Source organism: Bos indicus x Bos taurus, chromosome 13 (genome assembly GCF_003369695.1).
Source record: "Bos indicus x Bos taurus breed Angus x Brahman F1 hybrid chromosome 13, Bos_hybrid_MaternalHap_v2.0, whole genome shotgun sequence".
NCBI lineage: Eukaryota > Metazoa > Chordata > Mammalia > Artiodactyla > Bovidae > Bos > Bos indicus x Bos taurus.
The window spans coordinates 76,833,954-76,849,086 of NC_040088.1; the positions used below are offsets into that span (position 1 = coordinate 76,833,954).

A 15,133-nucleotide genomic window follows, 5' to 3' on the forward strand; every position below is an offset into this window, starting at 1 on the left:
ACAAGTACCCTCTTAACCAGTCTCACTCTATAAGACATATATCCTTATATCATTAACCCTCTGGGACCTGAACCCCTCTAATGTGCTCAGGAAACATTCCATTTGGATTACAGTTGTTCTCATAAGTTCATATTCAGCACAGACGGTCTGACAGAGCTAGGTTCTTGATCTCATGTTGGAGAATGTAATCAATGACTCAGCACTCTGGCATCTTGATGAAGATTCATTTTGGACAATTAACTAAGATCAACTTCATTTAAACATACATTTTCAAGAGAAAAGACCTCTGCGCCTTCCTTTTCTTGGCATATGTATACAGTATATATTTTCTTTGCACAAGGAATGCTGCACTGGTTCACTGAGTTGAAATTTAGTCTCTGTTGGAATTGAGTTATCAAAATCAGCCATTGGATGGAGCAACTGCATTTTCAGGACCCACTTCCTGTCCCCTTCTGCTTATAGGACTCCTTACAAAAACTCAGGGGGAACTTTATCATGGGATCCAGTTTTTAGCTGATGTACCTATTAGGGTAATAGTTTCCTCCATAAAACGCTTTCCACACTGATCGCCTTTATCCTTTAAAAAGCTGTGAGCATCCGGGCCCCCAGAACACGGGGGGCGTGGGTGGGTTTCTGCTCCAGCACACAGCATGAGAGCCGCGTCCGTCTGTGTCACGTGAAGTCAAACCTCTCTTGAAGTGATTTGTTTAGAGTGTCATTTGATGGAGTGGAATGTTCTGTAACTCATTTGAACTATTACAGAAGCTTTGGTAAAAGGTCACCACTGCTTTTTAAGAGTTTCCCAATCTGGGCACCATCTGGGGGCTTGTTAAAGATAAGGTTTTCTACTGGCTTTTTTTCCATACCGACTAGATTCAATTAGCAAAGGGCTACTTTTGCAGAGAAGTGTGTGTTCACATTTAGAGAGGGAGAGACAGACAGACAGGCAGATGTATAGAGACAGAGAGACAGAGGCAACTCAAGTAAAGCCCACTTAGCACCAAAGTGGAGTGCTTATGCCAGAGGACAGTACTGTTTAATAGGTCTGAATGGAGGGGTCAGAATTGAAAAGCTGAATAGCATTTACTTTTAAATGTCACTTTTTAACCGATCCGTTCTCAAGTGTAGTCTTAGGAGTCAGCTCTAAAGGACTCCACACTCAGTAGGAAAAGGACAGCTCGTTTCTCAGTGTAGTAAAAGCGATGCGAAACATTCAGTCCACAAGGCAACAAGGACGCTCACACCGTCACACCTTTATCAGTTTAGTCTAGGCCTACAGTTGGCTTGCTTGCTTTCTTCCCTCTTCCTGATGAAACAAAAGTCTTGAATTTTCCAAACCTCAAAAGCTCAGCTATAAAACTGTAGGAAACCAGGAACAGGAAAAGGAAAGTTTCCTGTAAAGACGTCTTTGGTCTTGCTGGCCAGGTCTGCGCTCTCCCTTCAAACACTCAATATGGCTTCTGACACTTGTCCTTGAAAAAGTCCAAATGTGACAAGTGGTAGAGGCAACATTTCTTTACCCTCCCACCTGGAACTTCCCATGACACGGATGAGTTCTAGCTGGTTCTTTCATGGGTAAGAAGGAGCCCAGCTACTGCCCACCTCCCTTGCCCCGCTCTGCAGAGAAAATTAGCAAACACGTAGTGAGATCTACTGAAGTAAAAATCAAAACCCTCTCATTTGGCTGGAATTCCTAAAAGGGCCTGGACCGAAGAGGCTGCACAGTAGCAGCTAAAACGCAGGCTCTTTGCCATTACAAATATTCTAAGAAATGTGTGTGTGGTATGTGTGTGTTTGTGGCAGGATGCTTGGGGGAGGAGAACGTTAATGTCTCTATAGAGACATTAAAAACACAACAACGATTGTTTCTCCCTTGGTTCAATGAAATTGTTTTGGAAACCAAAACTGTCCTTAGAAAGGAGGAGAAATCCGTTTATATTCCTTTTGAGACAAAGAAGGAGGTCTTCCTGGCCAAGTCTTTAGGGTCCGTTCAGGTCCAGGAAACTCAGTCCTCAAGTTCAAAGCTCATCTCATCATAGAGTTCCGGGCGTGCTGACTTCCTGTTCCGGGAGTATTTCAGATTCAGGAGGTCACCCATCTCATCCAGGGCTTCCAAAACCTGCAAAGAGATTGCCTTCCATTAGTTTTATTTAAACTCCCAAGTGGCCTTGCCCTCTGAGGTCTCACAGAAAACCACACTCTTCTTTTGCCAGCTTATTTGCTTTTTAAAGAAAAGGAAAAAGATCCAAGTCACTAAGCTGAGGTTCATAAACCAGCCTGAGAGGAATGTTAGAGGCGAATGCATTTTACTTCATATTCTTTAACAGTCTAACTCCACATTACACGTGTTTAAGATATTGTGGGGATGTGAAGAGAGGAAGAAACGCATTTGATTCATGCTTACCCTTGAAGTCTTTATTTTTAAAATTTAATGACAGTATAAACTTGTGAGAGAAAAAGAAAAATGTTCACAGATTACAATTAAGTCCTCATGACACAAGAAATCAACCTGACCAGGAAGACAATGAACTTGGAGGTAACTAATTCCTTCCCTGGTGGCTTAGACAGTAAAGAATCTGCCTGCAATGCAGGAGACCCGGGTTCAATCCATATGTAGGGAAATGAACATCCTCCTTTCTCTCTCCCATGCTTCCTCATCCCTCCCACTCTCAGCTTTTAAATACTCAGCTCTACGCTCCATAGAATAATAGAGTTTAAAACCCTAAGGGACCAAGAGCTCATCTATTTCAATTCTCTTAATCCAGACAGGTAAAGGTACAATTTTACAAATTAAACAACTGAAGTCCAGAATATACACAATGTAATTTTTCCTTCCAGTCTATTGCTAAGCCTACAGAATTGGGCATGCTTTTTTTTTTTTTAACATTTTGGTTCTGTTTTTCTCAACCAGTCAAAAGAAAATGGAAAGATATTAGAGTCTAATGTTTTTAAAAAAGGGAAAGTAAGAGTTGCTAACATCAGAATAAATGACTCATGGGGCTTCTGGATGTTCTCTGTTAGGAAGACTTTCAAACTGACATCAGTTAATATCTCTATCAAGATGTTATGGATAGTTTATTTCTAGCTGGTACAATTATGGGTGATTAAAGTTTTCTTTTCACTTCATTGCATTTTCTTAACTTTTATACCAAATATAAGCACTAAGAAAAAGCAACAGACATTACATTTTAAGTGGCATAAATCTGGGATAGTTTCTACTGCTTTTGCTGAAGGTGGGGGATGGGGCAGGTCGGTGGCTTTGAAAGTAAAGGACCCACATACTTGGGGGTGAAGGGAGACAATTCATGGATGACGTGGGAGGGGAGCATAGGACTTCAATTATTTATTAATCTCAATCTTTTAAAACTATATTTTTATTTTTAATACAGTTTTAAATGGTACTTTCCGTTTACAGCTATTACAAAATATTGGCTGTATTCCCCAAGTTGCACGATACATCCTTGAGTCCCTCTAAAACCCAGTAGCTTGTGCCTCCTGCTCAGCCGCCCCATATTGCCCCTCCTGCCCCAGAAACAACCACTGGTTTGTTCTCTATGTCTGTGTCTGTTTCTTTTTTCTTATATTCATTAATTTGTTGTATTTTTTAGAGTCCACAGATGAGCAATAGCATACAGAATTTGTCTTTGTGTGACTTATTTTGCTTCTCATAATGCCCTCCACATCCCTCCATGTAGCTGCAAATGGAAAAATTCCATTCTCTTTTATGGCTGAATAGTATTCCATTGTGTGTGTGTGTGTGTGTGTGTGTGTGAACACATTACATTTTCTTTATCCATTTGTCTCTTGATGGACACCTAGGTTGCTTCCATATCTTGGCAATTATAAATAATGCTGCCATGAACATTGGGAGTGTATGTGTCTTTTTAAATTAGTGGCTTTTTTTTTTTAGATATATACCCAGGAATGGAATTCCTGGGTCATGTGGCAGTTCTATTTTTATCTTTTGAGAAACCTCTACACTGTTTTTCATGGTAGCTGCACCAATTTACGTTCCCACCAACAGTGCACGAGGGTTCTCTGTTTTCCACATCCTTGCCAACACCTGTTACTTGTGTTCTTTATGATGACAGCCATTCTGACAGATGTGACGTAGTATCTCAAACTATTTAACTGTTTTTGGTGTCTGTTGTAAAATGTGCATAATATGCTGGTAATGCATATATAATCTCAAAATGGATTTATGTTGAGGCTCATTGATCAACTACCTGAAACACACCAGGACTCGAGAAAAGTTGGCTTTATGCAGCTTCTGCTGTCGCGGGGAATACACACTCCTGAACCATCTTCGTAACATCTGGGAAGAGTTACTTGCCACCTTTGGATTCATGCGTGAGAGGATTCTAAGAAAATAGGGGGCCAGTTCTGGGTAGGATGCTGCCAAGAAGTGAGAGAAACTCAGTGTTGGTCATATGTAGATTTCTTATTTGGAAGGTGGGAGGATTAAAAGGTTAGAGCTGACCTTGGGCTTCTCTGGTGGCACAGACAGTGAAGAATCTGCCTGCAATGCAGGAGACCTGGGTTTGATCCTTGGGTCAGGAAACTCCCATGGAGAAGGAAATAGCTGCCCATTCCAGTATTCTTGCCAGGAGAATTTGATGCACAGAGGTGCCTGGTGGGCTACTGTCCATGGGGTTGCAGAGTCAGACGTGACTGAGCAACTAACACTACCACTCCTCCTACTAAAGCTGACCTCAGTCCTTTACTGAGGACTACCATTCATGTAGGAAGAGGTACATGTTAAGTCACTTTGTGCTTGTAAAGTGGCCCTGTTTCTGTCTTGTTCCAAAGGCGGTCACTGAATAGACTTGTCTAATAATATGTAATAATATGTGTTGTTTATGTTCAGTCACCACCTTAATGCCCTGACTTTTCAAAGGGTCATTTTTCATATTCTCTTCTAGTAAGAAACCTGCTCAAAATTTTGTATTGATTTGATGATCTCAAAAGTTTAGAGGCATTTGTCTAGGTGAGAGTTCCATGCCTCTTCCAAACCAGGTAATCTGTAGGAATTAACTTGTGAAGACAACCACAGGGTCTGATATCTACTGAACTGGCTATTCATTGAGTTCCTCAATGTTGTTTGGGTCAGAAATAAGATGCAAATCCACCCAGGTTACTCATCCCTTCTGCTGTCTCTAGAGCTTGCTTCTCAGCATGTGGACTTCTCCCCACACCTGCAATGGTCCTCTCATAACTCCCTTCTTCTATCGATGTGTAAACATGCTCAAGTCTCCCTCCACTTTCAAAAGCTTTTTCTAAACCAGTTTTTCTTGTCTTTACAAATTTCTTGAAAATCTTATCTACCCTTTCTTCAGAAAACTAAGATCATGGCATCTGGTCCCATCACTTCATGGGAAATAGATGGGGAAACAGTGGAAACAGTGTCAGACTTAATTTTTTGGGCTCCAAAATCACTGCAGATGGTGATTGCAGCCATGATATTAAAAGATGCTTACTCCTTGGAAGGAAAGTTATGACCAACCTAGATAGCATATTCAAAAGCAGAGACATTACTTTGCCAACAAAGGTCCATCTAGTCAAGGCTATGGTTTTTCCAGTGGTCATGTATGGATGTGAGAGTTGGACTGTGAAGAAAGCTGAGCGCTGAAGAACTGATGCTTTTGAACTGTGGTGTTGGAGAAGACTCTTGAGAGTCCCTTGGACTGCAAGGAGATCCAACCAGTCCAAAGGACATCAGTCCTGGGTGTTCATTGGAAGGACTGATGTTGAAGCTCCAGTACTATGGCCACCTCATGCGAAGAGTTGACTCATTGGAAAAGACCCTGCTGCTGGGAAAGATTGAGGGCAGGAGGAGAAGGGGACAACAGAGGATGAGATGGCTGGATGGCATCACCGACTCCATGGACATGGGTTTGGGTGAACTCCGGGAGTTGGTGATGGACAGGAAGGCCTGGCGTGTTGCAATTCATGGGGTCGCAAAGAGTCGGACATGACTGAGTGACTGAACTGGACTGAATAGACCCTTTCTTACCATCATTCATTACATTTAGAAGAAATGATTTGTTAAAATTAATATACTGGAAATATACACTCATTTTAGAGAAATTGGACAATGTAGAACAGAAACAGCAAAGTTCTCCCATCATCTCAAAACCTAGAGTTAGTTCAGTTGTTAATGTGTCATCTAATGAATCATTGCTGTGTTTTGTTATTCTTGTTGTTGAGTCACTAAGTCACATCTGACTCTGAGGCTGAGATGGTTGGATGGCATCACCGACTCAATGGACATGGGTCTGGGTGAACTCCAGGAGTTGGTGATGGACAGGGAGGCCTGGTGTGCTGTGGTTCATGGGGTCGCAAAGAGTTGAACAGGACTGGGTGACTGAACTGAAATGAACTGAGCTCCATCTGAGCCCAGCTCCTCATCTGTGATTCCTGTATCCACCCACAGATGCAGGCACTTCTGGAGTCTGCCCATGGCTCATGTACTTATATTTGGACAATTCTTTCTTCTACCATTGACTTTAGTGATCTCCCCTTGAAGTGAAGTGAAAGTCACTCAGTCATGTCCAACTCTTTGTGACCCATGGACTGTAGCCCACCAGGCTCCTCTGTCCATGGAATTCTCCAGGCCAGAATACTGGAGTGGGTTGCCACTTCCTTCTCAAGGGGATCTTCCCAATCCAGGGATCAAACCCAGGTCTCCCGCATTGCAGGCAGACTCTTTACCAACCGAGCCACCTGGGAAGCCCGGATCTCCCCTTAGTTCCTCACGTTACAGCAACTCCAGTCTTGTGTGTTATCCTAAGCTCTAGAATTGGATTTTCCTTTTTAAAAATTTTATTAAAGTATAGTTGGTTTACAGTGTTGTATTAACTTTCTCTACACAGCAGAGTGATTCAGTTATACATACATATATTGTTTTTCACATTCTTTTCCATTATGGTTTGTCCCAGAATATTGGGTATAGTTCCCTGTGCTATACAGTAGGTCCTTGCTATTTATCCATCCTATGTATAATAGTGGAACTTTCCCACCAATGGCTCATAGACATGTAATCCCTACCTGTCTACAACTGAGCTCATTTGATTCCCCTAGTCCTTCTGATGATTTGCTATTCTTTGCCACATACCCTTATTTCCTAGTAACTTGGCTCTGCTGTCCTTCATTCACTAGAGGACTAGAGACCTTGGATTATCCTTGATTCCCTGGCCCACATGTGTCCTGCATCCAAATATTTGCCAAGTCTTGGCAGATCCATGCATGCATAGTGTCCGTTCCTAGATTCATTTCTTTTGCTCCCATTGCCCTTGACCTCATCATCTCTTATTTTGCTCAAATAGCTCCTTACATGTGATGACTCGCTGCACTTCCACGCTCCTGCAGTTATCTTCACTAGATTGTCATCTAGAGTGTCTGTCCTGCGGTTGTCATTCTCCACTAGGTGAATTTATTCTCTCTGGTATGATTATGAGGTGCCTGTTTATAGTACGTCCTCTTAGACTTTTTGCCCCAGAGTTTTGCATAGAGCAGACATCTGATAGCGTTTGCTAAACTGCATTGATTTTTATGAGACAGTTTCATCAATTCCAAACTGACTGACCTGGCTTGGATCTGGTAGTATTCATTCATACAGAGATTGAAATTTAAGGACAGTAAAATGGTAAAATGGTTTTGAAATCCTTTGCACCCCAGGTAGGATGAGCTTTTACAATAGGTCTGTCTGCTGTTGGCTTTCCAAATGTGGCTTATTTGGGTCCTATTTTCTTGTGATGGATGTAGTGGCTCTGACCAGTGCCAGGGTGTAGGCAATTGCTGCTGAAACAGCACAAGAAATCAGCATCAGCATTTAAGAAGAAGCCAAGAGCAGACGTCTGGCTTCTCAGTCAGTCTTTGCTGTGAAACCGAAACACTGACTTGACTCAAGTCTTCCCTGGGTTGGTTTTCTTTTCTGTCTGCGGAGTTGATCACATTGTTGTGCGTTGCGGGGACTCCCCTCCCCCATCCCTTTATTTTTTTTAAGTAGTGAGGGTTATTGGTGTTGTTTCCTTACACCATCCAAGAGAAATCCACGGAAACCCAAGCAAGCTCTGTAAAAGAAGGCACTCAGACTCCGAGGCCCCATCCCACTGCTTCTGCTGGGCCGTGGGCACTCACCGTGTCCAGCATCTCCTGGGTGTGTGCTGCTGAAACACAAAACCGAGCCCGCGCTTCTGCAAGGGGCGTAGCTGGAAATCCAACGACCACCACACCGATTTTTCTGTTTAATAGATGCCTTGCAAAAGCCCTAAGGGAAAGATTAAGAAGGAGGTTAACTGAGACATGACAAAATTCTACTGCAAAAAACGGAATGTGGCTAATGACTTTGTTTTTAAAAAATAAGTAGAAGATAACTGAAGTAATGAAACTTCCGTCAAATACAATTGACCAGGAAATGTGGCAGCCAGTCACTTGGTGGCACCCATAACTGTGTGTGTATTTTGTGGGACATGGCCCGTTCGTTAGACAATGGTGTGTTCAGTCTTCGACACTGAGCAGAAAATGCGGATGGACATGGACACGACCGTGATCCTGGTTGGACAAATTTGCATATATGGAAACTTTTTGTCTGTAGAGTTCCTAAGGAATAAAAGCCCTAACACACTTGTAGGATGAGAATAGAGACACAGACTTCGAGCAGGGACTAGTGGACACAGAGGAAAGGAGAGGGTGTGATGAAGTGAGAGAGTAGCATTGACATATATTCATTACCTTGTGTAAAATGGACAGCTAATGAGAAGCTGCTGTCTACACAAGGAGCCCAGTCCATGCTCCGTGATGACTCAGAGGGGTGGGATTGGTGGGGGTGGGGCGGGAGTGGGGCTCAGGAGGAAGGGGATATATGTACACATACGACTGATTCATGTTGTTGTACATGGAAACTAACACAGCATTGTAAAGAAATTATACTCCAATAAAAAAACCATAACACAATGCAATTACATAAGGAAACAATTTGTTATATGCAAACCTATATGCTTTCAATACTTAATACAGTGTGGAGATTCTTATAAGCCTCTACTTCGTGACTGTAATTTCAGAATCAGGATCAGAGGGTCTGCAGGAGACAACCCCAAGCCACGTTCTCTCTCCAGAGCCAAGGATTTTATTTTCCATCAAGCCAAAGATATGAAATAGCAAGGGTCTTCTCACTTTTTATGTGTGCCTTCAGGGATAATAAACCCATTGGCTGGACTAAGCGGGGATGGGGAGGAGGGTGGGAGGGAAAGAAGTGTTCACTCACAGAGTCTTTCTCTAGTAGGAGCCTAGAGGCGTAGGTCATAGAATTTCAAAGCTCTGTGATACAGAGTAGCTGCTAAGTCGCTTCAGTCGTGTCCGACTCTGTGCGACCCCATAGAAGGCAGCCCACCAGGCTCCCCCATCCCTGGGATTCTCCAGGCAAGAACACTGGAGTGGGTTGCTATTTCCTTCTCCAATGCATGAAAGTGAAAAGTGAAAGTGAAGTCGCTTAGTCGTGTCCGACTCTTAGGGACCCCGTGGACTGCAGCCCACCAGGCTCCGCCATCCATGGGATTTTCCAGGCAAGAGTACTGGAGTAGGGTGCCATTTCAGAGCTAATCTCAGTAACGATTCTAGAATACTGAGCTCCCGAAGTCTGTAAATTTCTTGCACTGAGATCCAACCTCAGGCACAGGCTTGTGCGTCCAAGTAAGTAAGTATTTCCCTCTCTGTGCTCATCACTCCCCACAGGACTCCTTTGTCCTTGAGAAGCTCTGCCCACAAGTGGGGTAAAGGTCTCAGATCTTCTAAGCTTTAAGAGGCGGTGGTTGTTGTTTAGTCGCTAAGTCATGTCCGACTCTGTCACCCCAGGGACTGTAGTCTGCCAGGTTCCTCCGTCCAGGGATTTTCCAGGCAAGAATACTGGAGTGGGTTGCCATTTCCTTCTCCTTTGCGGGTGTCTTATTTTAGGCTGGAAGCTGACAGCACCACAGAAACCCTGAGTTTCAGGAAGAATCCTCGATGCAGCCACAGAGAGGAAGGTTGTGGGGTCTCTCCTTCTCCTCCTGTTTAGCTGACGGCTTTTAGGTTTCCTCAGGCAGAAGGCGGGTTATCAAAGGAAGCGATGGAGATTACAGGGACCACCAAACACAGCCTCTCTGGCCCCCTGGCTCGGGCAAGGCGAGATTCAGCCTTTGATTTGGGAAGGTTGCAAGGAGATGGAGCTTTCTAACTGAGGAAGCTTGAAAACCGGCCATTCTTTCTCTTTCTTGATCACCCTATGGAAGGCTGCCCACGGAACTGCACAGGATGAGAGCTTGTAATTGTCTGAGAAACAAGTCAAGAGCTTTTATTGCTAGAGTACAAACCACCTGACCCATGATTTCTGGTCGGCTTTTGGGACTCCCCAAAGACCATTTTCACTGTCTGCACTTTCCTCTTTGTACCAGAGGAAGTGAGTTTTGCCAAAGAATGTAGAGTGAAATATATGCCTGTTGATTCATTAGGTTAATCTGAGGCCTCCCTGGAGCATGTCTAAATTTAAAGCTTACAACTTACGCAACTAAAGCTAGCCTCCTTCAGTTAATGTATATGATTGTTCTGAATGTTCAGCATAATGAGCCTCTGGGTTTGTACTCCCCAAATCAAATTAGAGCTGGCATAGCCCGAAAGAAACTAAACTACTTGAATAAGAAGAATAAAATATTAGCCTTGCACTGAGCACAGCATCAGTGCATTTTCTGCACCACCATCCTCCAAGCATATGATGAGGCCTGGGGCTGGAAAATGTCAGTCCTCCACCAAATAGGAAATACAATTCTTCTGATTACTTAAGTGATTTTTTATCAGTGAAATCACATTCTACTCTACTACATAGAAGAGTCCAGTGGTAGAGCTGCAGTAAGACTTTATTCAAAAGGATACCTGGCTAGAGATCATATTTCTATTCTGCAGTGGGGGGAAATGTGAAGAAATCACAGTTCTTTAATAAAATCAAAGGTTTTTAAATAAGCAAATGGAAAAAGTGTTCAGACACTGGCTGAGACAACTAACCCTCTGTTTCAAAAGCTTTTCTGCATATAAACTTTCCATTGAAGGAATATCCGAGAAGAAAACAAGACCAGGGAATGGCTACTCCTGCCAACAATAGATAACATTACCTTTTGGAACTAAACTGTTCTAAGTTTCCTTAACAACAGAAATAATTAGATTTTTTTTGGTGCTAATTGTATAGTCCCCATTGTACTAATCCATGCCCTTTTGATTCACCAATGATGACATTAAAGAGCGTTAAATTATACTCTGCATTGCTTTACAGAGATGTGTATTTTCCCCCATGGACTAAAGCTTGAGAGGCTGTGCAGTGCACTGAAAAGAGCCCTGGTTTAGGAGGCAAATGGAACTGACCTGAACTCTGGGCTCTAGTACCTACAACAGGAGTGACACTGAGAAAATAGTTTTGACTTTGTGCATTTAGGTGTCTCCATTTGTAAACCCGAGCTAGGCATCCCACCTTCAATGGCTGAACATTGGGTTTAAGAGCCTTCCTTAGCATATAATTAACATTCAGCAATATTAGCTCCTCCTTAAAACTATCTTACATGGAAAGGTATTAGATTATTCGACATATCATCCAAGGTCCAGTTGATGCAGGACATAGCAAGATCTTTTCCTACTCTTTTCCTGGAAGTTTTATTTTTATTAAAGGATAATAATTATTTTACTTTATCCTGTATAAAATAAAGATTTTTAAAAATATTGTAATTATTTTAAAAAGACATGCAACCACAATGACTCAATCTTACACTCAGTTGAAACTAGTAATAATAATCACTGTAGCCACAGTGGTAGAAGTAGTTGTAATAATGATGTCTACCACTGAGTGCTTATTCAATCACTATACAAAGTGCTTCATATGCACTATTAATACAATTAAAAATAACAGCCAACACTGAGTAGACCCTAAGAGTTGACATGCCAATGCTGATACACTTCATCTTGTTTAATCTTCACATGATGTTAGGAAATAGGTCCTATTCAATCCCATTTTCTTTCTTTTTTAAAATTTATGTTTAATTGGAAGATAATTGTCTTATGATGTTGTTTGGTTTCCACTGCACAACTTGAATCAGCCATAATTACACACGTGTCCCCTCCCTCCCCTCTCCCATCCTCAGAGCACCGGACTGAGCTCCCTGTGTTACACCACAGCTTCCCACTAGCCATCTGTTTTGCACACGGTAGCGTGCACATGGTAGTGTTCACGTGCCAGTGCTGCTCTCTTACTTCATCCCCACTCTCCTTCCCCCTCTATTTTCACAGTCTTTATTCTTTCCCCGCAAATAGCTTCACCAGTACCATTTTTCTAGATTCCATATACATGTGTTAATATGTGATATTTTTTAATGACTTATTTAATGCTGTATAATAGACACAAGGTTCATCCATCTCATTTCAACTAACTCAAATTTGTTCTTTTTACTGGCTGAATAATATTCCATTGGGCTTCTCTGGTGGCTCAGATGGTAAAGAATCTGCTTGCAATATGGGAGACGTGGGTTCGAGCCCTGGGTTGGGAAGAGACCCTGGAGGATGGCATGGCAACCCACTCCAGTATTCTTGCCTGGAAAATCCCTGTGGACAGAGGAGCCTGGCAGGCTACAGTCCATGGGATCGTAAAGAGTCAGACATGCCTGAGTGACTTGGCACAGCACAATATTCCACTGTATATATGTACCATAACTTCTTTATCCATTCATCTGTCAATGGACATCTAGGTTGCTTCCAGGTTCTGGCTATTGTAAACTGTGCTGCAATGAACACTGGGGTACATGCATCATGCATCTTTTTGAATTATGATCTTCTCAGGGTATAAAGAGGAGAAGGCAATGGCACCCCACTCCAGTACTCCTGCCTGGAAAATCACATGGATGGAAGGGCCTGGTGGGCTGCAGTCCATGGGGTCGCTAGGAGTCAGACACGACTGAGCGACTTCACTTTATTTTTTCACTTTCATGCATTGGAGAAGGAAATGGCAACCCACTCCAGTGTTCTTGCCTGGAGAATCCCAGGGATGGGGGAGCCTGGTGGGCAGCCGTCTATGGGGTCGCACAGAGTCGGACACGACTGAAGTGACTTAGCAGCAGCAGCAGCAGCAGGGTATAAAGATGCTCAATGTTGCTTATCATTAGAGAAATGCAAATAAAAATTACCATGAAGTATCACCTCACACTGGTCAGAATGGCTATCATTAAAAAAATCTATAAACAATAAACACTGGAGAGGGTATGAAGAAAAAGGGAACCCTCTTGCACTCTTGGTGGGAATGTAAGTTGATACAACCACTATGGAGAACAGTATGGAAATTCCTTAAAAAGCTAGGAATAAAACTACCATATGACCCAGCAATCCCACTACTGGCCAATGTACCCTGATATATCTCATTTTCAATATGAGAAAATCAGGGATTCAGAAGTTTGGTTTAATGAGGAAGAGACAGAATGAAAATTCTTTTTCATTCCAAACATCTCATACTCTAGAACACAACTTTTCCAGGAAACTCCTTCTCAGTTTTACTTTCGTTTTTCACATTAGCTTTGCCAAGTCAGGACTCCTGTCATATAAAGCAGGAGAAGAACTCTCTTTCATTCTGTCACCATGCACTTAAGTGCATTTGTTTTGTTTGTCGTGGGCTCTTCTCATTAGATGGACTCAACTTCCCATCCTGTTGAGGTTCTAATTCCAGCTTCCATCATCAAATATCAAGCATACTCCCTAACACCACCCTCCAGTATTGTGTACTTGACGCATTCCAAAATAAAGCAAGCTTACTTCTGGTGTTTTCATTTGAGCAAATCATAAGGTATTAGATAAGCATGGGCTAAGCGTGGAGTCGGAACACGCCACTTCCCTGGCCACTCTGAGTAAATGTGGACTTTTTCCGTGCCATCCAAGACCAGATGCTAGAGGGCTTTGGGGTATCTGCCGCTCGGAATCACCATTGTCCCCGCTCCCCGCCATCAGCACAGAGCAGTGTCCTGTGGCGTTCCCGAAGCACCCTGTCTTCTGGGCCACCCCAAGCGCTGATTTCCTGACCCAGATCCACAAACAAAGGGCTCAGTGGTGGACAACGGTGGTGCACGAGGCCCTGGCGAAATGACGTGAGAGTGGACATCAAAGAAACCATCTTTTAGGAATGTTTAACGCAGTCCTAACCATCATGAGTTTTCAACAAATAGCCCCAGAGCTTCTTTTCTATACTACTTCTAATAGTCTGCCAATCAACCTAGACTGTCAGAGAATCAAATAGAAAGTTCCAACAATACGGTTGTGTTAAAGGAGTGTCAGGACCTCCAGAATCTGATGAACATCTGTTGATAATTACTTTCTCCCATGTGCTGGGTCAGACACACAAATATTTTATATTTAGAAAATATTTTAATTAATTTCTTTTTAATCACAGAGTTCATTCATGTCTAGCAGATTGGAGAATGACTCCTGGAAAAACTCATTAACACCATATTGAGAAAAAGTCATTTTTTTTTTCTCTTTATGCATTTGTTACTAATGCTCAATTTCAGAGTCACAATCAGTGGAAAAGAGCCTGAAGTCGGCTTACAGGAGAGGTATTAAAATTTGGTGTTGGGAGCAAGCGCTTTGGAGCAAGAGCCTAAGTTTGGGTTGGCCTTTTGGTTTTCCTACACTTGATCTTGACTTTGGAAAGCTGTTTAACTGCTCTCAGCCTCAGTTTCCCCACACATGAGGCTGCCTTCTTTGGAGGATGGCTATGAGAGTTCAACGGGAGAGCGCACAGAGCCTAGTCATGTTGTTTTTGAATGTTGGGAGAGAGGGTCTTTTGAGGTTCTCCCCGAGAAAGATCTTGGGGCAGGAGGAAGGGCAGGACCCTTGTTCATTTATAGCTGAGGCCTCAGGCAGCAAGTGGTTTCGCCCAATTCACAGAGCGTGGAAATGGTGGGCCGCAGCACGTGGCTCCCTTCCCACAAGACCTTGTGACTTCTGAGAAACTGGACAAGTGAGTTTTGAGCTTAGCATCTTGCGCAAGATGCAAAGCAGCATCTGCGCTGAAAGAGTCCCCTGGTGTCGGAGCGCCATCTCCATCAGATCACCCTGGGGCTTAGGTGTTATGGTGGGG

At 42.9% G+C, this 15,133-nt stretch overlaps 1 protein-coding gene across 1 annotated transcript in view; it reads right to left on the reverse strand.

Annotated features, from left to right (window-relative positions):
- Positions 1-210: 210 nt before the first annotated feature.
- The window catches only part of SPTLC3 (serine palmitoyltransferase long chain base subunit 3), a 149,967-nt gene continuing 135,044 nt past the window's right edge, over positions 211-15,133 (reverse strand). The window contains exons 11-12 of the mRNA XM_027560294.1: positions 8,140-8,269; positions 211-2,119 (exon numbers count right to left, since the gene is read on the reverse strand). Coding sequence (XP_027416095.1) covers positions 2,006-2,119; positions 8,140-8,269 — 244 coding nt within the window. The 3' untranslated portion in view covers positions 211-2,005. The remainder of the gene's footprint in view (positions 2,120-8,139; positions 8,270-15,133) is intronic.